The sequence below is a fragment of the Pelobates fuscus genome, chromosome 6 (genome assembly GCF_036172605.1).
Source record: "Pelobates fuscus isolate aPelFus1 chromosome 6, aPelFus1.pri, whole genome shotgun sequence".
Lineage (NCBI taxonomy): Eukaryota > Metazoa > Chordata > Amphibia > Anura > Pelobatidae > Pelobates > Pelobates fuscus.
In genome coordinates, this window is record NC_086322.1 from 136,575,706 (window position 1) to 136,602,976 (window position 27,271).

The window sequence follows — 27,271 nt, forward strand, 5'->3', positions numbered from 1 at the left end:
GAGCATAAAATAACGAGTGACTGTGCAGCTATAGCCTCTCATTTAGCGTCTGAGCAGTTATAGCTGCAAGGATGCTAAAGGGTCTCGAATAGAACAAGTCACGAGACCCTGAGCATCGCCTAGATATAAGTTTGACTAGTAGGCAAATACTACGTAATCGGTACTATCTAGATAAACCCACAGTGTGTGAGGCTAAAATAAATAGTGCCAGAAAAAATGAAAGCATACAAAAATGAAATATATACAGTATATGCGGGATTCACCGAGTTCACATGTTCTCTTATTCGTCACACATAGACACCGAAACGCACGTCTGGCATTATACTGGGCAATTTACCTATACTTATCTGATATGGGCATTGGGCATCATGGATCTTGAGCACTCTTAAGTTCTATTTTGTTTCAAGCATTAAGCTTTGATCTATCTTTTTCTATCACTATACCTGTCTAGCATTAAGTTATTAAGTTTATGATCAGTCTATTATATCCTGATTTTCATCTCTATGTATATTCTCTCTTCTGATACCTATATATTGCTCTGGCTGATGAATGGCACATATTGACTGCTCTTATTCCTAAAATCTTTAATTTATACTTAAGAGGTCTATATATATAGGGATTTCTGCATATAGGGGGAACCTTGTGACCCATTAGTGGTCCTGATTGGAGATTTTTTGCCCCTACTTGCATGTGTAGCAGACTGCCTCACAGAGTGCTGTTTAGTTATAGAGAGGGACCTGACACTCAGATTTTAACTAGTTTCAATTAAAGTTTACCCCCTTTTTTATTTTTTTGTTCTGTATGGTGTAGATCCTTTTTGACTACTTTGCAGTGGTTCCTCTCTATAATCTATATCGGCGGTATAGTCGATTATTGTATATATCGGATATACTGTATATATTAAATTTTTGTATGCTTTAATTTTTTCTGCCACTATTTCTTTTAGCCTCACACACTGTGGGTTTATCTAGATAGTACCGATTACGTAGTATTTGCCTACTAGTCAAACTTCTATCTAGGCGATGCTCAGGGTCTCGTGACTTGTTCTATTCGAGACCCTTTTGCAACCTTGTTTGTCGTTTTTTTTTCACTCATTTAGGGGTTAAGCCCCTGGGGATCCCTAGAGTCCCCTTGCGGTACACAGGACCGCGAGTCCAGACCGACACCGTCCTTTCTGGTCACATTGTCTTAGCCTGTTCTTGCTGCCCTGTTTTGCTCTCTATAGCTGAACAGCCACTCGTTATTTTTGCTGCCTCACTGCTGGGCAGTGGGTAGGGGAGTTATGTGGGACACATATAGTCCCCCCCCCCTGCTTATTCCCAGAATATTTATACCTCATGCAACTGCCCAGGAGATAAGGTATGGTGGAGCAGTCAGATTTCTACCTGTATCAATAACCTGTTCACATGCATATTGATTATACCCTTGAGTGGTAACAATGGTAAAAAAATAATTTTAGTGATACTGATACTTTAATGGGCAAAGCTGAGATTTGCTCTGTTTAACCCAACAAACATAAAAATCAATGCAAATTAGCTTCGAAGTTAAGATAGATGTACCCAATTTTTTTATTACATTGAAATTACACACATTCAAATTTGAAATGTTGAACACAATATCCATGGTGGGGGGAAGGGGGCAATACATTCTCAGTATATATACATAGATACAAATATACACCAAAAAAAGTTATGGTGGGGAAAATTGTGATTGAAAACCCCTTCCACCTGAAGTCTGTGGATAGTTAATACAATGTTACACAAAAATCTGCACACCCAGAATCCTTTGCAGTAGTAACATCACTGTAAATTTTTGATTTATGTGGGAAAAGCAAGCCTTATGGCTTCACTGGTGTTCAGATTTTTGTTTACATTGTATTAAATATATATATATATATATATATATATATATATATATATATATATATATATATATATATCTCAACTGGGTTTGAATGGAGTTAAATTAATTATTAAAACAATCTTATTTTGTGAGTGGTATGTGTACAGTCTACTGCACAATTACAGGAAATAATCTCCTGGATAATGCTGTCTTCAGTGCTTGTACAAATGGATTCTTGTAAGAGTTCTACACTAGCAGTACAATGAGTATTATTTCAGAGAAAATACAATCAATAGTCTATGGCACATTTCCTAGGATCCAATAAACCCTCAGACAAAGAACATCTAAGCTTCCAGCTGACACCTTTTAATACTCCACAAAAGCAAAACCAATAGCATACAAATATTCAGTGGATGCTTGTCCACAGAAGCAGTAGGCAGTGCCTTATTAAAATAAATAATAGAGGAAAAAAAAAACAAACTGCTAAGCCATTATACAATTTGTTTGGAAATGATGAATTCCTCATCTCAAACGTGACTGCCTCGCTCTTAGAGATCTCATTAGGTACTTTCCATTGTATGTTGCTATTTCCAAGATTCACAGTTCACATCTTAATAAAATTCTGGATTAGACCATCGAAAGACCTCACAAGAGAAAGTCTAAAGAATGTGTAAATCGTTCCACCAGAATCACTGTCCTGAATCTGGCCTGTGAAAGTCTTCAGACAAGCAACCACACATCCCTTAGTTTAGGTGGATTTGATGGATAGGCACCTTGGGAACCACACAGAAAGAGAAAGGGTGAGAGGTACCTTGGGAACCACACAGAAAGAGAAAGGGTGAGAGGTACCTTGGGAACCACACAGAAAGAGAAAGGGTGAGAGGCACCTTGGGAACCACACAGAAAGAGAAAGGGTGAGAGGCACCTTGGGAACCACACAGAAAGAGAAAGGGTGAGAGGTACCTTGGGAACCATACAGAAAGAGAAAGGGTGAGAGGCACCTTGGGAACCATACAGATAGAGAAAGGGTGAAAGGCACCTTGGGAACCACACAGAAAGAGAAAGGGTGAGAGGTACCTTGGGAACCACACAGAAAGAGAAAGGGTGAGAGGCACCTTGGGAACCACACAGAAAGAGAAAGGGTGAGAGGCACCTTGGGAACCACACAGAAAGAGAAAGGGTGAGAGGTACCTTGGGAACCACACAGAAAGAGAAAGGGTGAGAGGCACCTTGGGAACCATACAGATAGAGAAAGGGTGAAAGGCACCTTGGGAACCACACAGAAAGAGAAAGGGTGAGAGGTACCTTGGGAACCACACAGAAAGAGAAAGGGTGAGAGGTACCTTGGGAACCACACAGAAAGAGAAAGGGTGAGAGGCACCTTGGGAACCACACAGAAAGAGAAAGGGTGAAAGGCACCTTGGGGACCACACAGAAAGAAAAAGGGTGAGAGGCACCTTGGGAACCACACAGATAGAGAAAGGGTGAAAGGCACCTTGGGGACCACACAGAAAGAAAAAGGGTGAGAGGCACCTTGGGAACCACACAGATAGAGAAAGGGTGAGAGGCACCTTGGGAACCACACAGAAAGAGAAAGGGTAAGAGGCACCTTAGGAACCACACAGATAGAGAAAGGGTGAGAGGTACCTTGGGAACCACACAGAAAGATAAAGGGTGAGAGGCACCTTGGGAACCACACAGAAAGAGAAAGGGTGAGAGGTACCTTGGGAACCACACAGATAGAGAAAGGGTGAGAGGTGCCTTGGGAACCACACAGATAGAGAAAGGGTGAGAGGCACCTTGGGAACCACACAGATAGAGAAAGGGTGAGAGGTACCTTGGGAACCACACAGACAGAGAAAGGGTGAGAGGCACCTTGGGAACCACACAGAAAGAAAAAGGGTGAGAGGCACCTTGGGAACCACACAGATAGAGAAAGGGTGAGAGGCACCTTGGGAACCACACAGAAAGAGAAAGGGTAAGAGGCACCTTAGGAACCACACAGATAGAGAAAGGGTGAGAGGTACCTTGGGAACCACACAGAAAGATAAAGGGTGAGAGGCACTTTGGGAACCACACAGAAAGAGAAAGGGTGAGAGGTACCTTGGGAACCACACAGAAATAGAAAGGGTGAGAGGTGCCTTGGGAACCACACAGATAGAGAAAGGGTGAGAGGCACCTTGGGAACCACACAGATAGAGAAAGGGTGAGAGGTACCTTGGGAACCATACAGATAGAGAAAGGGTGAGAGGCGCCTTGGGAACCACACAGATAGAGAAAGGGTGAGAGGTACCTTGGGAACCATACAGAAAGAGAAAGGGTGAGAGGTGCCTTGGGAACCACATAGATAGAGAAAGGGTGAGAGGCACCTTGGGAACCACACAGAAAGAGAAAGGGTAAGAGGCACCTTAGGAACCACACAGATAGAGAAAGGGTGAGAGGTACCTTGGGAACCACACAGAAAGATAAAGGGTGAGAGGCACTTTGGGAACCACACAGAAAGCGAAAGGGTGAGAGGTACCTTGGGAACCACACAGAAATAGAAAGGGTGAGAGGTGCCTTGGGAACCACACAGATAGAGAAAGGGTGAGAGGCACCTTGGGAACCACACAGATAGAGAAAGGGTGAGAGGTACCTTGGGAACCATACAGATAGAGAAAGGGTGAGAGGCGCCTTGGGAACCACACAGATAGAGAAAGGGTGAGAGGTACCTTGGGAACCACACAGAAATAGAAAGGGTGAGAGGTGCCTTGGGAACCACACAGATAGAGAAAGGGTGAGAGGCACCTTGGGAACCACACAGATAGAGAAAGGGTGAGAGGCACCTTGGGAACCACACAGATAGAGAAAGGGTAAGAGGCACCTTAGGAACCACACAGACAGAGAAAGGGTGAGAGGCACCTTGGGAACCACACAGAAAGAAAAAGGGTGAGAGGCAACTTGGGAACCACACAGAAAGAGAAAGGGTGAGAGGCACCTTGGGAACCACACAGAAAGAGAAAGGGTGAGAGGCACCTTGGGAACCACACAGAAATAGAAAGGGTGAGAGGTGCCTTGGGAACCACACAGATAGAGAAAGGGTGAGAGGCACCTTGGGAACCACACAGATAGAGAAAGGGTGAGAGGTACCTTGGGAACCACACAGAAAGAGAAAGGGTGAGAGGCACCTTGGGAACCACACAGAAGGAAAAAGGGTGAGAGGCACATTGGGAACCACACAGAAAGAGAAAGGGTGAGAGGCACCTTGGGAACCACACAGATAGAGAAAGGGTAAGAGGTACCTTGGGAACCACACAGAAAGAGAAAGGGTGAGAGGCACCTTGGGAGCCACACAGAAAAAGGGTGAGAGGCACCTTGGGAACCACACAGAAAGAGAAAGGGTGAGAGGTGCCTTGGGAACCACACAGATAGAGAAAGGGTGAGAGGCACCTTGGGAACCACACAGATAGAGAAAGGGTAAGAGGTACCTTGGGAACCACACAGAAAGAGAAAGGGTGAGAGGCACCTTGGGAGCCACACAGAAAGAGGGTGAGAGGTACCTTGGGAACCACACAGAAAGAGAAAGGGTGAGAGGCGCCTTTGGAACCATACAGATAAAGAAAGGGTGAGAGGCGCCTTGGGAACCACACAGATAGAGAAAGGGTGAGAGGCACCTTGGGAACCACACAGATAGAGAAAGGGTGAGAGGTACCTTGGGAACCACACAGAAAGAGAAAAAAGAGAAAGGGTGAGAGGTGCCTTGGGAACCACACAGATAGAGAAAGGGTGAGAGGCACCTTGGGAACCACACAGAAAGAGAAAGGCTAAGAGGCACCTTGGGAACCACACAGAAAGAGAAAGGGTAAGAGGTACCTTGGGAACCACACAGCACCCCCAACCACCCGCTATCTAATTTGCATACAGTGCCCATTTATTACCGGTATACCTTCCATTTTATTGCCCCCCAGTTCAGTGAATACAGAGAGATGGACAGACCGACAGAGCAGAGTATAGCATGTTTCCAGGAGAGGGTGCAAGTGACACCCCCTAAACAGCAGCAGGATGAGTTCCCAGGAGAAGAGGTAGTTGGCCTCTCTCCCCAGCAACAGAAAGAGCTCCAGAAGAGAAGGCAATCAGCTTCCCTCTTCAGCAGCAAAGCGAAACTATGCGGTGGCGTTTCTTCCTGGAAATTGCATGCATGGATGGACTATCGGTGGCTTGTTACGCAAATAACTTGGGCACTGATGCTCCTATCTCTGTACACATAGCTGTGTTGTGTGCAATAAAGATTCTTTCTGCCCCCTACATTCAGTCTTGACTAATATTTGTGGGTGAAAGCTATAATGACTGCTCTAAGAGAGAGAAGATCTTCCAAGGAACGAAAGCACTAACTGCTGCAGCCTAGTCCGGTGGAATAGGTCCTCAGAAACATCCCCGTCAAGCTTTGGCGACTGGGTCTGATGCAACCCAGAGTCCTCTGATAATAGTGAGGAAGCTGACCTGGTGTTGGTACTCACTTGGAGTACAGGAGCTCCGTCACAAACACATTTATTTGTATGCAACTCAAAAATATTATCACAAGCCTATAGCACCAGTAGCTTGACATAGCAGAAACAAAGTAGCAGAAACAGAAACATTGTTTAATGTCTCTTCTTCTCTGCCTGCTTTCTCTATGCAGACTGTCAGATGCAATAATTAGAGTTTACAGCAACGATTGACAGGAAGCCAATACAGAAGCCCCTAGTTGCAGGATAATGAGGTATGAGTTTCTAGATTTAATTGTAATTTTCACACCTCAAAATACCTATTTGTTAAATAAAGTGGATAAGTAAACTTAATTCTAAAAATCATACCCCTTTACTTATTAGCACTAGTTAACAGAGAGATCACATGCACTAATATAATCAACTAATGTTCCTATCTATTGAGTTTAATACTAAACAATACTGAAGTTTAATTAAGTTTTATACTAAATAATGTAATAAATGTTTTCTTTTATGGCACCTTTGGGTTCTATATCATATATTTTATGGCAGCTATCAGTAAGCCCAGGAGTGTTTTAAAGAAATCAGAAAACAAAAGTGATTTAATAATCCACTAAACAGAGACAGAGTGGGTGTGATCAAGGAAATGGCATATCATAGATTAAGAAAACATCACCTGTCTGTCTGGCACTCACAAACATGTACGAGGGACATGTACGAGGGACCCATGAGTACTGGTCAATTTAAATCCCAATTAGCCATCACTCTCCCAATCAGCCTATTCTCTCTTCACTCACTGCATTATGAGCATGTGATTGCTTCAGTCTTTTCTGACTTGGCAGTCATACAGTGGCAAGATTGTTAAAATCTCTGAATTGCATTCCAAAAGATGTTTATCTGTTCATACTTCCACTACACAGATGTGGCAAACAGGAAAAAAAATCACATGTTCCAGCTATGTTTTTGTAACAATGTCTTAAATCTTACCAGGCAATATAACCTTACCGTGTAACTATAACAAGGGAAAGCGTAAGATTAGAACAAATATTTTGACTACTGTATTACCACACGCACAAAGCAAAATTACAAGGAATAGTATTTCAAATTGTAAACATGTATTCCTAATGCTATAGTGTTCTAGTAACAAGTTGGACTATTGAGACCCTCTGTGTGCACAGTTTTAATTACCTTTCTCCCTGGCACGCCTCACTGGCTGAGATTATCAATCCAGATTGTTTTAGCCAATCCATTGCTTCCTTATAGGGAAGAGATAGATGGTTGTGCATACACTGAAAACTGCTGGATTTTCAAAATCAGTCCCAGATTTGAATCATACCAGCAGGCAAATAGTTTGTATAGTTAAAATCCTTACAATCTATTTTATTATTCTGCAACACTTTCCCTACATAAACAGGGGAAAGAAGTGACAATTCCTAATTAAACTTGTGCAAGCATGTACTGCAGGGGGTTAATAGCATAGGGCAAAACAGACCAAAGACATCCTGTAAGGACATTTCGATAGGTTTGTACCGCCATACTTGCCACATTCTGTCTATAGAAACCTCAATTTGTGTAATATATGTGAATTTTGTAATGTCCCCATATCCCTTCTCTGCTCCAAGCTGTGTATATTTAGAGCTTCTCTCTTGAAATATATGGGGCTCCATATATTTTACCATTCTAGAAGCCCTTGTTTTAATACTCTCTGGAGGTATGTCTTTCTTAAGGTAAAACCTCCACAGAATTATTCAAGCTGGCCTCAAGCTGTCAAATGGTCTATAAACTGCATTAGCAGCTTCTACTCCTATCACTACAAAACTCCCCCTATTTTGGGCCCATGTTCATTGTCCTGTGCTTTTTCTCGGTTCTGCATCAGGGGACACAGGGAAAAGTCCAGCAAGAGACTGACAAGACTGCAAGAGGAGTAAATTTACTCCGCCCTTTGCATAGTCAGCCCTAGTTGGCTGTCGTGTACGGGTGCCCAGCATGTATAAGGGTGTCTTTCTCTCCAACCCCCCTCCATTTATTCAGAGTGCATGCATGCACACTAGCACTCTAAGCCTGTTAAATGGTCCAATAGCCTTCTCTATAAGGAGCCTTTGATCCGTACTCCCACCTCTGATGCTCGCCTTCAAGACTTCTCCAGGGTTGCAACGTTCCTGTGGATCTCACTTGCCTCCTCTGTTAGATGCTCAACCAGTCTCCACTCCTTCAAAAAATCATTAAAAACCCACTTCTTCATAAAAGCGTATCAATTAAACTGTTAATAACTCCCGACTGATTCCTCTCTTGCAACTGTCATTAGTCTAATACTATCCTTACCTTTTGTGTCACTTTACCCCACTCCCTCTAGCATGTAAGCTCATTGAGCAGGGCCCTCAACCCCTCTGTTCCTCTGTGTCCAACTTGTCTGGTTACAGCTACATGTTTGTTCGTCTACCCACTGTAAAGCGCTGTGGAATTTGTTGGTGCTATATAAATAATAAAATAATAATAATAATAATAATTGTATCTTACACAGTTACCATGACATCACTTAGGGCTTGCTTTATAGCGCCAGGACCTTTGCCCAGTGCTATATTAAAGATAGGCAAACGCTTATTTTATTACCTTTTTCAGCAATTGGAGGGGGAGATGGGGGGGGGGGAGGGATTAAGAATATTTGGATTAACCCAAAGGGATCTAGATCTAGAAAAAATCTCCTAAAAATACTAGATATGTCAACTTTAACCCAAAACGCATATATTGACCCTTTGCTCCAAATCCAATTAGGTTTGGTTGGTGAGAATGGCTATAGTATTAAGTCTCAACATTTAAACAAGACAAAACCAAAAAGGTACATATTCCAAACTCCAATGTAGATTTAAACAATGGAGGTTTTTTAGAACCATTGCAAATGGCCATCAGAGTGGAAGCTCAATTAAAACCTAATTAAACCAGTTTGACATGCTTACACTAACAATACACTTTGTAGCTTTTGAGATAAAATGTCTTATGAGAGAAGATAAAATTATTTAATTTAAAGTTGTACATCCATAATCAATAAGGTATCAGTTTTGCTTTTCTGAGATGTGCTATGTCTCTGTGCTTCTCAGTAGGTGTAATTTATGATGACATCTAATGTTTTACTTGAGCTTATAAATTATTATTTGTACTTTGTAGCTAATATACAATCAGAATAAAATGATCTGTCTTGGCCCTGTCATTGCTCTGAGATCACCATGCTTCACATTACACCATATTTACTTGATATAACTACCCCCCCCCCCCCCCCATACTTCCCCCACTACTAGATTGTAAGCTCTTGTTAGCAGTAGTACAACTTGCTTTAGTCGCATTGTCAGATATAGAAACTGACTGTACATCTTTGCTCTTTAGGATTACTGCAGGATAGCTTGGAGCTCTATTTCTTAAAGCATATAATAATAATAATGTTGTAAACGTAATGATATCACAGAATTCAGGTAGCACAGCATTCCCTGTGATACCATACAGATATAGGGACAGTAGCATGCTAGAAGTGACATCATGAGTTAAATAAAGATGGTTAATAGGGAGTGCCTCTGTAATAGGAGGGAATAGCAGAGGGGAGGCTCCCAATGTCAATGTTCTTATTACAGAATACACAGTACTAGTCACTAATATCACAATAATAAAGGCTAGGCAGGCAGCCTCTGGCTTTGACAACTACTGTGCAACAAATCTCCTATCCTGATGTTAGCTGTCGCATAATGGGAGTTGTATTCGGTGGATGTGCCAGAGGCTGCTTGTGCTTGCATGTGCTGACCACCCTGGGTACCAGCGTTACAGTAACAGCCCATGCCAAACACAGCAGGTTGTATATCCCATGGCCAGCAGCCATACAAAGTGTCCCCATCATCACCCACCTGGCGGATCCTTGGAGGGTTAGGAGACATCCCACCCCCTGGAGTGGAGGCTGCTGTGGGAGAGGCCATCTTCCAGCAGCCAGGGCTCCTGTGCCCTCCCTCCTCCAAGTCAGTCCCTTGTACCGCAGGCTCCTCTGACAGCAGGTCCTGTGTCTCTCCTTCAGGCACCTTCTGCATAGGGTGGTAGCATGTGCCAGCTATCAGTGGGTGTCTAGCTCCTGTACTCACACAGCCAGCCCCTATCTCCTCCTGGCAGAGCTCCTCTCCCTGACTGGGTGCCACTCTCTGCCTGCCAGTCACAGGACTCCAAATCACAGACAGCAATTGGGGGACATGACTGCAATGTAAGCCAGCGTCAGAAGCAATGACCTTCTCCACTCCCAATAGAAGTCAGCAGCAGCAGCACTGTCAGTGTGAGGAGCTGCAGCAGCAACAGCAGAGAGGGCAGCACTCAGCCTGGCAGTCTGCAGTGCATGTATGAGAGACACTGGGAGGGTGGGGGATCATTATAGAAGCACTCACAGATATGAATACACAGGGTGAAGGTGGAGGCTGGGCTGTTTAATGAGATCATGGATACTAGTAGCAGGAATGCCTGTCCAAGTCATGCAACAAGCACTGCAAGGATCCTTAACAAGAAGGGCTATTTATAGAGCTTGTATGGAAACAACAGCTTCTGGTTAAAGGTGCACTATGCAAGGCATGCAATGCATAGCGTTATCTTCCCTCCTGTGCTAATTGCATTTATAGATATCTATGTGTTTGCTGTTAACAGGTTGCCCAGTCATTAGCTTCTGTTTTATTAAAGGGACACTGCAAGCACCATAACAACTTATTTTCCCTCCATAGTTTATGCTAGGCTATTACAATTATTTTACCACCCTAGACAAAAAAACAATGTGCATCAACTCTGCTTTCCGCACATCTTGCTGCAGCCTCCCTTAGTCTCACAGTATCAGACTTTCTCTTCACTCATTCTCTGTACTCTCAGCCTCTTTGTACATCTCTCTCATGGTGCACATACCTCTATTCCACACTAAACACTAAAAATGCGCTGGGAGAGGTAGGAGGAGCACCAGGAGAGAGAAGTATCTCGTACACCGAGATTATGGAAAATGAGGCGAAGCTATTGATGATCAACAGTATCAAAGGCAGCAGAAAGATCAAGGAGAATTAGGATAGAGTAATGGCCGCGATATTTAGCAGCAATTAAATCATTGGATACTTTGGTCACAGCTGTTTCAACAGAGTGATGAGTGCGGACTCCAGACTGAAGTGGGTCAAGCAGAGAGTTGGATTTGAGGAAGTCTGTCAATCTCGCATACACAACTGTCTCAAGGATCTTTGAGGCAAACGGCAGTAGCGATATAGGGCGGTAGTTGGATGGGGAGTTGGGGTCGAGCCTCGTGGTTGGGCTTTTCAGAATTGGCGTTATGGTTGCATGCTTGAAGGGTGAAGGAAATGTGCTAGAGGAAAGGGAGAGTTTGAAAACTTTAGTGAGAGGAAGAGCAAGAGAGGATTGAGGGAACAGGTGGTGGGGCAGGACACAACTTATGTGTCTGATCAGCCTCAGTTCCACATTTTCCATCTTGTGCCTGTCTCTCTTTCCCCACTGCACCAATCTTTTAAATTCACTCCCCACATTGTATTTAAAATGTAAAATTAACTTTGAATTCTCACTTTAGTTAAAGCCATATTAGTCTCTATGATCTTACCTGCTTTACTCCCTGCAATGCCTATAGGATCTCCAATGTTTTATTGTCTGTAGAATGTGAATGTGTGAATACAGTGTGCCCGTTAATTCATGTAGTGAGGAAATACATGTGAAGTGTTGTATACCCCCACTCTCTTGTATACAATGCAAAGTGGATATTAATCGCTTCCCTTCTCCATTTCTCATATTGTATGGAGACAAAAAAAGGGATGTTCCCTGTGCTGCATGTTGGAGCCGGCCTGCATGGACGTAGAATCATTTCTGATTGATGACAATAAATATGTCTGACTGAGTACCCCTGCAGTCGTCACAGTGGGTATGAGCTCTTATCACATGACATGCGCATAGTGGCCTTATCGGCATATCCAGCATATCCATTAAAACGCAGACTACAATTTAACATTGGAATATATTTGTCCACAGCTCTGTTACTGTTAACACATATAAAAACATAAGGTAATTGCCACCTCCAAACACACGTTACTTAAATGTCCTTCGTCCACCACGTGTAATTAACCCAGGCAATGACCCACACATATACATATGATCCATAATATAACAGAGCTTAATAACAACAACAAATAACATGCCAACCAAGTGGCATGCTTACCAATGTATAACAAACCGTAGGGGTATACTGTGACACCCCTACATCCCCCAGTTTGGAGCCACGACAAGCTCAAACCTACCAACCCACTGTAACCCCCATGAGTATTTGCCACTCAACCTAACCCTGCAAGTTCTTAACTCACTCTACCTCACCACAACTCAGGTCTTGACCCCCTTAAGTCACCTGAGCATGCCTCCAATGCTGCTGAGGAATCATCTCGGACCACACCACAATCACATCAGGAACCAGTTCCCGTATCCGGTCCACATCCCTCTTCATAAGCCTCATTAATTCTCTCTTGGGAATAAGCCCCAAATCATTTCCCACAGCATGAATTATTATAATGCCTGGGGGGCGACCCACCCCCAAACATTTGAAAATCTCTGTGCTCACACCTAAGCAATTGCAACCCCCGAAAATCCATCCAACATAGAGAAACCGAGGCACGTGAGAAACCCAGCTGCATTCCCTGTTTTCCAAACAGCGACTCTCCGGTCCGCCCAATAAATGAAGGAATGGCCGATTAACCATGCCACCCAACTTGAAACGAGAACAAGAATGTAAACATTGTGGAACCACAAAACTCCCCACCCAAACATCCCCAACATCTTTAAAGAATCCGCTACGGGCGTACGTAAGAACAAAATCGTATCGATTCCCACCGTCCTATCCGCTTAAATAGATCTTCTCCAAGTCCCAGACGAGAAGCCTCTGTTTGTGCCCCAAATCGGAAGGAGTGGGTCCCAAACTCTAGGGGGTCCAAACCCAAACTCCGTAGACCCAAACGGAATACCCAAATAAACTGGAAGCGCGACAGAGAGGACCCGTCTTTTTGAATTATAGCAACTTCCAAACGAGCCTCCCTAAATGACGTAGCACATGAGACCAGGCATAAGACCGACCCCAACAAGGAAAACAACGTGACCCAACACCTTTTTCCGAACACATGAGTTTTGGACCTGCGCAGCCGAATTTGCACCCTATCCTGCGATACCTTGATATCCGCCAGCTGGACACCCCCTGCATCTTCCTGGTTGCTATTAACTAGCTCTCCAACCCGAAATGCGGCAAAAAGGCCCACACAAAAGCCACCATGAACAGTACCACCTCAAAACCTGAGAAACACGCTGTAGGTAACGTCGTCACCAACCGTTGAAGGACCTCAAAAGTTACCGGACATCAACTATCCAATGAAGCCTTACCCTTCAGAAAAGCCTTACCCTATCAGATGGTAAGCAACATTCCCCAGCCTGTGAATCAATTTCCAGGCCAAAGATACTGAGACAAGTCATTGGGCCAACCATCTTTTTGGTGGCTAATGGCACCCCAAACAATTGTGCCACCCACTCCAAAGAACATAACACGTAATTGCATCCCCCCAAACCGGCGGGTCCAATGCACAAAATATCATCCAGGTAGTGAACCACGGATCCGCCCTCCGTCTCCTCCCTAACCACCCATTCCAGGAAGGTACTACATTTTTCAAAGTATGCACACGATATGGAGCACCCCATAGGCAAGCAAAGATCCTCAAAGTATGCACCGTTGAAAAAACAGCCCAGGAGATGATGACAGTCTGGATGGACCAGCAGCAACCTAAAAGCCAACTCCACATCAGTTTTTCCCATGAGAGCGCCAGAGCCTGCTTTCCTCACCAACTCAACCGCATGGTCAAATGATGCATAGGAAACAGAACAGAGCTCCGTGCTGATGTCATCGTTGACTGAGGACCCATTAGTAGACAACTGTAGACAAGTGGTGTATCAGCCTAAAAGTACCCTTTTCTTTCTTAGGAACAACCCCCAGTGGCGAAATCCATAGGTCCCCAAGGGGTGAATTGAATAGAATATTCCGAGCCGAGCTAGAAGAAGCTTTACCGGAAGTTTGAAGTGGCGCCAAATCAGGATAATGGGATCTAACGGGGGTTGGTTCCGGAAGGGGAGGTTTAGTACGACAGGGGGTGGATTCTGCACTGGAGGAGGAAGCGGAAGCGGATGGGGGCAATGGGGGGAGGGGTGTAGAACTTCCTGTACTCGTATCACTTCCTTCTACAGGGAAGTAAGGGGGCGGCAAAGGGATCTCGGACTCAGGGGGCGTGTCCAAAATGGGCCTAACCATAGTCCTAGTGGTCCTGGCCACCTGAGGTGGCCACCTGAGTCCTGGCCACCATGAGGCGACATTGCTCCTCGTGGCATATCCGAATCCATCTTGGCGAGTCGTTTACGGCCTGTCTCCAACAATCAATATATGGAAACTGTCCGTAAAGTTCAGGCCTACCTGATACAGCCACGTGTACACGCTGTACCAGAGTTGGATCCAAACTGCCACGTGGCGGCCATGCCGCAACCAAAGTAGGCCACTCCCTAGTGCACAAAGTGACCAAACATACAGGGAACATTTTAACCCCAAAATCACATGTTGTAAATCCCTTTTTAAAATTCTTTACCATACAACCTAAGGGATCCAAAATCGTCGACTCCGACGCGCCCATACTTATCAATGGAGCGTCGTTGACAACGAATACTATGCACACGTTCTATTCAACAGTCACACCCGTTTCTTCCGGCAACAGCACCTCGTGGTACAGTTACCAAGTGAAACGTTCACAATAACACAATAAACACTCAGGGAATTCCCGTACACACACAGCTGTTACACCAGTCACTAAATAATCAATATTATGCCCTTTGGCGAAACTATACAGTCACCCACGCTATAATTCTCTATATATGAATTACCCGTCTATAACACACCCCAGTAACATCGTATTTTACAAATAGCGGTTACAGTACGGTTAGCATAGGTCAAAGCACAATTTAAGGTCACAATACAATTATTAGTGGTTATGGTGTTAAACATGCAATAGACGACAATGATTAGTCACAATGATGACAATGATATACAGTGTCAGTAAATATACAGGGTTATGGTACCGTGCACTATAATACAGCAACACACTATTAACACTCTCGCTAGACGGCTGAGCTCGCGCTATCTAACAAGATATACACTTTACTAACAATCTTTAACACATATACAATCCCAACTAAACTATTGGCCAGTACCTTGATGGACTACCTAAAACTATCTACATCCGTTTTGGTTAGCCACACTGCCCAAGCACCACATATAGCAAACTAGAGGGCGGAATTTACAACAGAACCCTTTTAGTCTTTCTACTCTATCAATAGTCTAGTGGGTTCCAAATTTACACGCCTTCCCACTTAGCCAAGATAGGTTGAGATCTAGCAAACGATAATGTACATCAGAGTCTGCTTAGTCTCCCGGTCCCTCCGACCTAGCGAACGAATTGTACACCCTAGAACGCTAGTCTAGACAACCGGTGTCCGGCTAGGGCTATTTACACCAGAACCCCGCCTGACTCCAAACCAAATCAAACGGTCTTACTAAAGAGCGTTCGATTGAGCGGTGCGCCTTCGCTCCTTCCCTCCGACAGAGGGGGCAGATTCCATACACAGATTTAAACCCCTTATGGGCCTACCGCACAATCGGTATACCCCTAGTGGGTCCGCCGTCTAAAACAGCAGTTGTCTTACCTCCTCGTTCCTGAACCTGAGTTCACACTCATCGACGGGGACACCCCAGCACTTCTTACGTAGAGGCCGATGATCTCCTGGACAACAGACCAGTGGCGCCGAGACGAAGGGAGGTCCACGCAGAAGTTCAGGGGTGCAGCCGTAGAGAACGTGGGCAAAGATAGACCGTCTCACGCCTCTGCTTCTCAGCTACCGTTGAACGATGAGCTTCCCGGCCAATGCACCAAATGATACTGGAGAAACTGACGGAAGCCAAGCACAGAGAGATGGACACAGGTTTCTTCAGGAAGGAAGAGATTCTTTATTCGGTTCACCGATCGGGACTCAGAGGGACTAATGTCACCAAAATACAACAAGTTCTGAGCCCCGGACAATAGTGCAGGCTCCTTATATAGGCACATAACTCCTCCCATATTAAGCTCCACCCGCACATTCTCTTGACCAATCAATACAAATAAGAATTAACTTCCTGCTTGACCGCATGGCTTGTCCAGCACAATGGAGGAGGGGAATACTACATCCTGTATTCTTGCACATGCTCCGTACACTACTGATCGTATCTTGCCACGTGCAACCAACTGATCGATACGTCAGCATATGCACGTACACATGCCACGTGGTAATCTCGGCCTACTAAATTTATTTTTACCGAGATTCCACCACAGAATGTGTTGTGTTTGTATATTCATTAGGTGGAAATAACGTTTACTTATACACAATATGGAGAACATATTATGGTCAATAGTTAAGTGCCCTATCATCATATTTATCTTGATAGGAAGGGAAGCCATGTCTGTTATGTGTGCTTGACACTGCTTTGTGGTATTATTATAGATAGTAGTACTTAACTATTCATGTGGACTGTTATTTACTTGTAACAAAAATAGAGCCGTAATAAGCTGTAAATCCTCTGCGCTAAAACTGAACATTCATTTTTCGCACAGTCTTCTCACTGTGAGATTTATTTTTCTTTTGGGGCTATTACTTTTGGTTTTAAAATTGTATTATGTTAATAGTGTGCTTTTCTATTTTCCGAGGATGCCTAGTTCAGTGAGCCGAGAGTGTGGTTATATGGGCTTGTTAATAAGTAAATAAATAATGTGCTTCATAATAAATACATAGTTACATAGCTGAAATGAGAAATGTGTCCATCAAGTTCAGCCTTTCTCACATTTTGTTTTTTGCTGTTGATCCAAAAGAAGGATAAAAAAAAAGTTTGAAGCACTTTTTTTGCAACAAACTAGGAAAAACAATTCCCTCTTGACCCCAGAATGGCAGTCAGATTAATCCTTGGGTCAAGAAGCATTTACTCTTGAAAAAGAATGCAGCGGATGGCATTGGGCTGTCCTAAAAACTGCATTTATGTCTATGTGTTCGGTTGAATTGTAACCTGTACATGTGAAGTGTATGTAGCATTCCTCTGATTGTTCGGTAAAATCACTCCAGTTATTATGCGAGTTAAACTACCGAACAATCAGACCACCCCAGGAGTAAGTGTGCCTCCAATTACTGTTCGCAACAATGTTGCAAACGGTTAATTGGCGGTTCGTGTAGTGGGTTCTTTGTTCTCTGGGTGGCCGCCATTCGGGAGACGAACACGTGGCGGCAGCCATTTTAAACTCCTGAACAGCGATGTTTTGCCGTCGAGTGTCTGGAACCCAAATCGGACACTCGGTTAGGCAAACACCGCTGAGACCTTCACACTGCCGCCAATTCGTATACAAACTACCGAACGGCTACCCGTTCGGTAGACAGAACCACACGAACAAGGGGATTCATTCGAATCCTCTCCAGTCTCCATAGCCCAAGTCATTCAAGCAGTTTATTCCCTTTTTCTGTGACCGACCGCAGGGCCAAAACGCATGGAACCAATTTCGGTTGTTCCCTCCAGCGCGGTCGGTCTTTTTATTACTTCCACAAATTTCCCAAACCCCTGGTCTGATTTGGGTGATTTTTGGATATGTCACTCACCCAGATCAGGGCTATGTTTAGGGGTACATCCAGAAACCCAAGGAATTTGTGTCCTGTATAATGGGATTATGAGGCAGGCTAAGGGGAGGAGATGTGTAGGCGGCTACTCAGGTATGATTGGAAACTGTACTAATTATTGTGAATCCCTCCCTTGCATGGGAGAATGCTTTATAAGGAAGTTGTGTGATTAAAAGTTCAGTTCTGCTCCTGATGCTGTGTGTCGTCCAGTCATTGGGATCCGTATTGGGATAGTCGCGGATTACCTTGCTTGCTGTAATTATTATTCTATGGTATTTTATAACTTGTTCCTGAGCCTTCTGGGATCTTTAGTGGAGTTGACCTGTGAAAGACCAGCTCTCCGCTACAAAGTACATCCTTTAATTTTCAGTTTTTTCAAGTATGCATCTAGTTGCTGTTTAAACATCTGTACGAACTCTGATAAAACCACTTCTTCAGGCAGAGAATTCCACATCCTTATTGTTCTTACAGTAAAAAAAACTTTATTTTGCCTAAGATGAAATCTCCTTTCTTCCACTCTAAACGCATGAACTTGTGTCCTATGTAAAGTCCTGTTTGTGAATAGATTTCCACACAATGGTTTGTATTGGCCCCGGATATATTTGTATAATGTTATCATATCCCCTCTGAGGCGACGTTTTTTATAAACTAAAGAGGTTTAAATTTGTTAATTTGTTAACCTTTCTTCATAGCTAAATTTTCCATTCCTTTTATTAAATTTGTAGCCTGCCTCTGCACTCTTTCTAGTGCCATAATATCCTTCTTTAGAACAGGTGCCCAAAATTGCACAGCTTATTCAAGGTGTGGTCTTACCAGTTATTTATAAAGAGGCAAAATGATATTCTCATCCTGAGAATTAATGCCCTTTTTCATGCATGACAATGCCTTTCTGGCCTTAGCCACTGCTGACATTGCACATTGTTGCATAGTTTGTTGTCTATAACAATTCCAAAGTCCTTCTTGTGTGTGGTTATCTCTAATTATCTTCCATTAAGGGTATAAGTTGCTTGTGCGTTCTATGCGTGCATTCATGCGTGGTCGAGCGTAATGACACATTTCGCCATGTTCACGGCTTCTTCAGAACTGGCCACTCTTGCCTGTCACAGTTTTTTATACACGTCTTTGTGGGCATGTTTTCCTTACTTCCTTCAATACAGTCTCATAATTGGGAAAGCGTCCATATGGAGATAATTACAATCTCTCCAAAAGAGCAAATTGGCTAATTTCAGCTTTATTAAACATATTGGAAGGCATGGCCTGAAGTTGTGGGAGGGGCTATAGACCTACAAAAGGGACTCCCCCTTTCCCTACTTACCTTTGTGGGTCAGACGAATAGCCCCACCCTCCACTCCCATTGTTCATATTTCCTCTATGTAAGCCCACTTTTTACCGGCCTACAGCATACGTCGGTTTCGGCACACCTCAACCGATTATTCCTAAAGCTACATCGCTACAACCATCTTATTCTATATCATATGAGAATGCCCCGAACACAAATATATATATATATATATATATATATATATATATATATATATATGCACGTTCATTACAATTATAAAAAAATATGAAGCATATTACACTTATTCCTTAAAAAAGCTACATAATTATAAAATATACATGAAAAATATATAGAAATATATAAAAAATATTCAAGAGATTATTTATTAAAAAATCTTTAAGATAACCTACTATAAGGAGAGAAAGAGAAAAATGTAACCATTTAAGATAACCTACTATAAGGAGAAAAAGATAAATATTGTAATATTTTGATAGCTCTGATCTGGGTGACCAACATATCCAAAAATCACCCAGATTAGTTCAGGAGTTCAGAAATTTTATGGAAGTCATATATTTTACCGACCGCAGGCATGGTCCCATAGCCGAAAATAGTTCCATAGAATCGCGGTCGCTGGAGGACCGCTGGAGGACCGACTGGGAGCCATGAGGTTTTCATACCGAAAATAGTTCCAGGGCATGCGTGGCTAAGTCCCCCTGAAGTCTATTTGCAGTTTTGGTCCATGTGAACAAGATGGCTGCCACCTCGTGATCGAATGGCACTTCAAATGGCTTTGGGAGTTTGGTAGTTCGAAGTGCCGCTTCGAAAGTTCGAATTGTGGCCATACAAGTACAAAAAGGCACACACAGTGGTTTTAACCAGGATTTAACACAGGGGCCATAGTCACAGGGCAAGAGGCTGGCAAGTATGCCCCTCCAAGAACCCATGATGAGGTCCAGTTCACCATGGGTGCTGGGTGTAGCTCTAAATAACTGAAGTCTTCTTTCTTCTAACTCTTCTTTTCGTCAGCCCCAAAAAAGCCATGTTAAAATCCAAAATTCCAGACGTAATTAAAACAAAATTAAAAAATAAGTTGAAAAAAATAAATAATAATTTTCGGGACTCACCCACATGACTGGACTTAAAGTCGACCAAACCTACGGCAGCATCGAGAGCTGTAGCACAGTTCCTATTTGTTCACATTTTGTGTTTTCATTTATGTTGTCATTTGTATTACCATTTGATGTTGATGCATGCTTGCACTAGGGGAGACCGGAATGGAACCCAGATCCCCAGAGAAAGCATTACTACCTGTCACGGGCAGACCTTGCCCACCTCCTGGAGCCTAATATGTAAACACCCTAAGCAGCTGTACACATACCTTAATAAGTAACTCGCAAAACCCTCCACCCCCCGCTACTCCCTTGGTTAGGAGTAAACACAACCCACAAATGCCCTAAACACCACACAAATAGTGCCAACACTCTAGGAACCACATATAGACGCATTTGGGACCACCCACACAAGAGAGACCGCACACAACACCTGAACTCCCCACTTGGCACATAATGAAACCTATAGCGAGCTACTCCCAGACACCAACAGTCACAAGGATTCACCCCACACCAGGAACATGAGCAAACACCCCGACGCCTGAAGCTCCGAATCCGTAACACACAGCTCTACACGTCACGATAGTGCCTAAACAGGAGTTCTTACTTAAGCAGACAGTCTAACTTGTTAAAATATTGTTTAATTTTCAAGGCCGTAATGTGACATGTGCTTCATGACTGCAGACCTCTATGCTTAAACTACCTTACCACATACGGCGTATCTAACTTGCAACCTACTCCCATAAAATGAGGCTGAATAGCAAATGTATGATGTATGTAAAATACCCGTTAACACATTGTGACAATTGTAAATGTCTCGTGTATCATGCATATATATGATCGTTTTGTTCACTCATATGCCTCAAAAATAAAAAGAGATTTACAAAAAATAAATAAAAAATTGTGTGTGAGAGTGCTGTCTGTGAGGGTGCTGTATGTGTGTAGGTGCTGTGTGTGTGGGTGCTGTATGTGTGCTGTATGTGTGTAGGTGCGGTGTGTGGGGGGGTGCTGTGTGTGTGAGGCTGCTGTTTGTGTGTTGTGTGTGTGAGGGTGCTGTATGTGTATGTATGCTGTATGTTTGGAGGGATTGTGGGGGTGGAGGTGGGGGCAGATTAGTAAATATTCCGCCTCCCTTCTTACCTAATGTAGGGAGGGGGGATTGTAGCGGAATGCAGTAAGCCTGTCCTGTAAAATGCCTATGTAACTGTATTCAGTATATCCTGTCTGTGTTAATTTCCCTATTTGTTATATTCTATGTATTAATCTTATGTTATTCGGTAGTTTCCATCCGTACAATATGCCTGTGGAAACTACCGAACTAAGGGACCACCCCAGAGAGAAGTGTGTAGGCAATTAAGGTTCGCATTCTTTCTAACCGCAGGTTAACAAGCTCGTTAGGATTGCATCTGGGTGGCCGCCATTCGGTATGCGTACACGTGGGGGCGGCCATCTTACGCATGAAAATCTCAGCGGTGTTTGGTCGTCGAGTGCCTGGAACTCAAATCGGACACTCAAACAACCAAACACCGCTGAGACCTCCAGAGCTCCGTAACTGCCGAACGGAGAGTCCTAACGAATCCCCATTCGGTAGAAACAAAGTACCGAATGAGGGAACCAAAATCCAGGTGAATTGAAATGCAGATGGCGAATATAATTGTATGTTTTTACTGCCGAACGAAGACCGACCGCAGGGCCCAAACACATGGAACCCTTTTCGGATACCACCTCGTGTGCGGTCGGTCAAACTTCACCCTCCACCTAACTACCGAACCACTGGTCCGATCTGGGTGAATTTTGGATATGATAGTCACCCAGATCAGGGCTACCTAGCGGTACCCTAATATTTAGCTTATGTGTTGGTTTAGGGGTATATCCATGTTTGGGGTAAAATACTGTATAAATTAAGGGGATTATGAGTCACTCTGAGGGGAGGAGATGTGTGGGAGGGGACAAGTACTGTATTGGCTACTGTCCTAATTGATGTGAATCCCTCCCTTGCATGGGAGCATGCTTTATAAGGAACCCTCGAATAAAAGATTGTCAGTTCTGCTCCTGAAACTGTGTGTCGTCCAGTTATTGGGATTGCTGTGGGGATATTGATGTACCTTTTACCTGCTGGAAACTCTGCTTGTGGATTTACTATTGACTTGTTCCTGAGCCTCACTGGGACCTTAAGTGGAGAATAGCTGTGGGAAATCAGCTCTCCGCTACATTGGTTGGCAGCGCTGGGATCCAGACTCACAGAGGAACAAGGATTAATGGAGATTGACCTTTCTACACTAAAGAGATCCACATTGAAAGACCTTCTGGAAGCAAAAGGTGTTCCAGCCAGCAGCAAAACAAAGGCAACACTCATCGCTGAAGTAATGGCAGAATACCGAGCAGAGGAGGTTCTGGCCACGGAACAAAGAAATGAAACAGAACAAGAGGAGTTCCAAAGACAAGTACAGTTCAGGCTGGCCTTTTATGGAGAAAACCCACCAACAGAGATTATCTCTAAAACCATGACAGAGGTGCAGGAGTTTGTGATGCGCAAAAGGAGACCACAAACGCCAGAAAGAAGTCCAGCAGGAGCTGTGGCACAAGAGGGTAAGCCCAAAATTCCCTATCAAGCGTTTAAAATATATGTAGAAGCAGAGGAGGATATAGATGCCTTCCTCCAAGACTTTGAAAGACTGTGTACGCTGCATAACATACCAAGGGAAGATTGGGTACCCATATTAGCAGGGCGGCTATCAGGAAGGGCAGCTGAAGCCTACCGTACTATACCGGACATTGAAATCAGAAACTATAGCCGTGTAAAAGAGGTTATCCTGGCCCGGTATGCAATGACACCAGAGGCATACCGGAGGCGCTTCAGGGAACTGAAAAAGGCAGAAAAGGAATCGCACGCCGAGTGGGCTTGCCGGCTACAAAGGGCAGCTCTCGGGTGGATACAGTCAAACCAAGCGCGGTCCATGGAGGACTTGTTACAAATGATGTTATTGGAACAGTTTTATGAGGGGCTATCCGCAGAACTGCAGGAATGGGTGAGGGATCGTAACCCCACATCCCTCACCGAAGCTGCTAAAAAGGCAGATGATTTTATGGATGCCCGCAGACAAACCAAGGCAGTGAGTGCTAAACCTGCTATGCGACCACTGGGAGGAAACTCTTTCTCCACTAACCCTCAGCCCCCACCGAGACAACTCCCTCCACCGGCACCGGCAGCAGCACAGCCGAGATACCGCACATCTGCTTCTGTGCAATGTCACCGGTGTCAGAGGTGGGGACACTTTCAGCGAGATTGCCCGCAGTCTAGAGACCGCACCACCTGGATCCGACCAGGGCCCCCACCACCACCACCGAGAGCGGCAGCGCACCACTACCAGGACGAGACACAACTTCCCTATGGCTCTGCAGTTCCAGTCACAACTGTGGAACAGTGGGAAGTGTTGCATGAGGCCAACCCATTACAGGCACAAGCGCATAACCGGCAGCATTATTCGCATGCATGTTATTCGGTAGTTTCCATCCGTACAATATGCCTGTGGAAACTACCGAACTAAGGGACCACCCCAGAGAGAAGTGTGTAGGCAATTAAGGTTCGCATTCTTTCTAACCGCAGGTTAACAAGCTCGTTAGGATTGCATCTGGGTGGCCGCCATTCGGTATGCGTACACGTGGCGGCGGCCATCTTACGCATGAAAATCTCAGCGGTGTTTGTTCATCGAGTGTCTGGAACTCAAATCGGACACTCAAACAACCGAACACCGCTGAGACCTCCAGAGCTCCGTAACTGCCGAACGGAGAGTCCTAACGAATCCCCATTCGGTAGAAACAAAGTACCGAATGAGGGAACCAATATCCAGGTGAATTGAAATGCGGATGGCGAATATAATTGTATGTTTTTACTGCCGAACGAAGACCGACCGCAGGGCCCAAACACATGAAACCCTTTTCGGATACCACCTCGTGTGCGGTCGGTCAAACTTCACCCTCCACCCAACTACCGAACCACTGGTCCTATCTGGGTGAATTTTGGATATGATAGTCACCCAGATCAGGGCTACCTAGGTACCCTAATATTTAGCTTATGTGTTGGTTTAGGGGTATATCCATGTTTGGGGTAAAATACTGTATAAATTAAGGGGATTATGAGTCACTCTGAGGGGAGGAGATGTGTGGGAGGGGACAAGTACTGTATTGGCTACTGTCCTAATTGATGTGAATCCCCCCCTTGCATGGGAGCATGCTTTATAAGGAACCCAGGAATAAAAGATTGTCAGTTCTGCTCCTGAAACTGTGTGTCGTCCAGTTATTGGGATTGCTGTGGGGATATTGATGTACCTTTTACCTGCTGGAAACTCTGCTTGTGGATTTACTATTGACTTGTTCCTGAGCCTCACTGGGACCTTAAGTGGAGAATAGCTGTGGGAAATCAGCTCTCCGCTACAGGGATCCTTGCTGCCATGTGCCATGCCTGGTGGTCCAGTGGAGAGTGAACTCTAGCCTGCGGGGCTAGAGTTCACTCTCGCGAGATCTGAGCATTGCTCGCGAGAGGAACCCAGCAGAGCTGCTGGCTAGAGCTCCCCAGGTCCTCTTCTGTCTCCCTCCATGCTGCTGTGGGCCGGTGAGGTAGATCTTTGATCTCCCCACTGGCCCATGGAGGCTTGGAGCGCCGGCTCTGCATGAGCCGACAGGGGAGATCCTAAAATCTCCCCTGCCGGTCTCAATCAATAGGTGTGCCGCAGGGATTGGGGTGTGCCCAGGCGCACGCCTATGATGTCAGGTATAACATTTGGAATACATTTCCATAGTATGTAATATCAGTAAGTGCGCTCTGTTTGGTTGGCAAGTAAGTCAACTAATCAGGGCACTCTGACAGGCAAGTCTCGAGAGCCATTGCCCACTTGCTAGTTTTAAATATTAGGCAGATATGTCCCAATGGCAATGGCAGGTGGGGGAATGGAGAGGGTTCTTTTAAATTCATATGTTTTAAGGAGACTTTTGTCTCTACAGTTAGGTACTTAAATTCTCTAAATTACCTGTGAGCTAGAACACCAGTTTGGAAGGTCTCCACCACGTAAAATCAAAACCCCACAGTTAGCACGTACTTACTGATAGTGGCTTAAATTTGTATGTAGTACCTGTTTTATCTTCATCTCTGTTCTTTGTGAGATTTTAAACCTCCCTTATATTAATATGGGGTTCCTATTGACCACTATAGACCACCTATTGACCACTATATATATATTTTAATTAACTAACTTATTTTTTTAACTATTTTATGTAGCAGGCGCAGCTGACTAGCAAGACTAGCAAGCAGCAGTCACATAATTAACCTTCACACTGCAGATTTTTTAACAGTTGAGTTTTTAACAGTTTGCCCGCTGGCTTCTAGAGATGCCAGCAGTCAAATAGTGTGGATTGTTTAAAATTCCAGGTCTGGATTTGAATCATTTGGGTCTGACTTTTACTCGGACTAAACGTAGCCTTAAGATTAAAATTTGTTTGGAGCCCGAATTGTTGAGTAGCGTGAATTTGGGGTCTGAATGGCCCCATATGCAGTTGAATGATTTCACCTCGTTTGGTACAAGGCTGTAGGGACTCCATGGAATAACCCTGTCAATAATGAAGTACAGAACATAGATTTGTGCCAGTTTAAATAGGAGCATCATTGTATGCTCAGGCAAGTTAACCTCTTGTAGTAAGGATATTATTAGTATACTGTCTAAGGGCTATGTCAGAGACACAAATTACAACATTTATCAGTATTAAGGATATGTAAAGAGAAGAATAATTCCTTGATTTAATATTTTTGGAAATAAAAGGCATATTGGGGCAACATAGTTGAAATAATTGGATCATGTATAGGAGTACAGCTTCTGTTTTGCCCTGAAACCTACTTGGTACAATACTTTCAAATCAAAATTAAGAAATGTATTAAAGGACCACTCTAGTGCCAGGAAAGCATACTCGTTTTCCTGGCACTAGAGTGCCCTGAGGGTGCCCCCACCCTCAGGGACCCCCTCCCGCCCGGCTCTGGAAAGGGGAAAGGGGTAAAAACTTACCTTTTTCCAGCGCTGGGCGGAGAGATCTCCTCCTGCTCTCCTCCTCCGATCCTCCTCTTCTCCTCCCCGTCGGCTGAATGCGCACGCGCGGCAAGAGCTGCGCGCGCATTCAGCCGGTCACATAGGAAAGCATTCACAATGCTTTCCTATGGACGCTGGCGTGCTCTCACTGTGAAAATCACAGTGAGAAGCACGCAAGCGCCTCTAGCGGCTGTCAATGAGACAGCCACTAGAGGACATAGGGGGAAGGCTTAACCCATTCATAAACATAGCAGTTTCTCTGAAACTGCTATGTTTATGAAAAAATGGGTTAACCCTAGAAGGACCTGGCACCCAGACCACCTCATTAAGCTGAAGTGGTCTGGGTGCCTAGAGTGGTCCTTTAAATATTTAATGTTTCACATAATTCTAGCTGCTTTGACTGTAATAAGTAGGAATTGGTTGTCTGAAATTATTTTAACTACACAATCTAATATAAATAACTTGGAACGCACAAAAATATATGACATTGCAGCTAGGAAAAAGGGGAAACCATCAAAGTTTTGGAGGGAAGCTTGGGAAATTTGAGAGTCCTATTTAAGGAAAATTCAATATGTTCTTTTATGAATTAAGATAAGGTTTGTTACCTATAAGAGGATTGGAATGGTATTACTATTATACGCAGGTTTATTGAATATGTACTGTTGTGAGTTATATATGTAATTATATAGTAACTTATTACTTGACTATTGATGCCATGAACTAATGTTTATGGGAAAATCCTCT

General features: G+C 44.1%; 1 protein-coding gene across 33 annotated transcripts in view; it reads right to left on the reverse strand.

The window, feature by feature from the left end:
- Window positions 1–10,631, reverse strand: part of ANK2 (ankyrin 2) — a 540,585-nt gene extending 529,954 nt beyond the window's left edge. For 19 of the 33 annotated variants that reach the window (XM_063458304.1, XM_063458330.1, XM_063458318.1 and 16 more), the window contains exon 1: window positions 10,193–10,630. In XM_063458304.1, coding sequence (XP_063314374.1) covers window positions 10,193–10,369 — 177 coding nt within the window. In that variant the 5' untranslated portion in view covers window positions 10,370–10,630. Of the gene's footprint in view, window positions 1–10,192 lie in introns of all 33 variants that reach the window. The other 14 variants (XM_063458335.1, XM_063458311.1, XM_063458313.1 and 11 more) reach the window with 3 other exon arrangements.
- Between the last annotated feature and the right edge of the window lie 16,640 nt (window positions 10,632–27,271).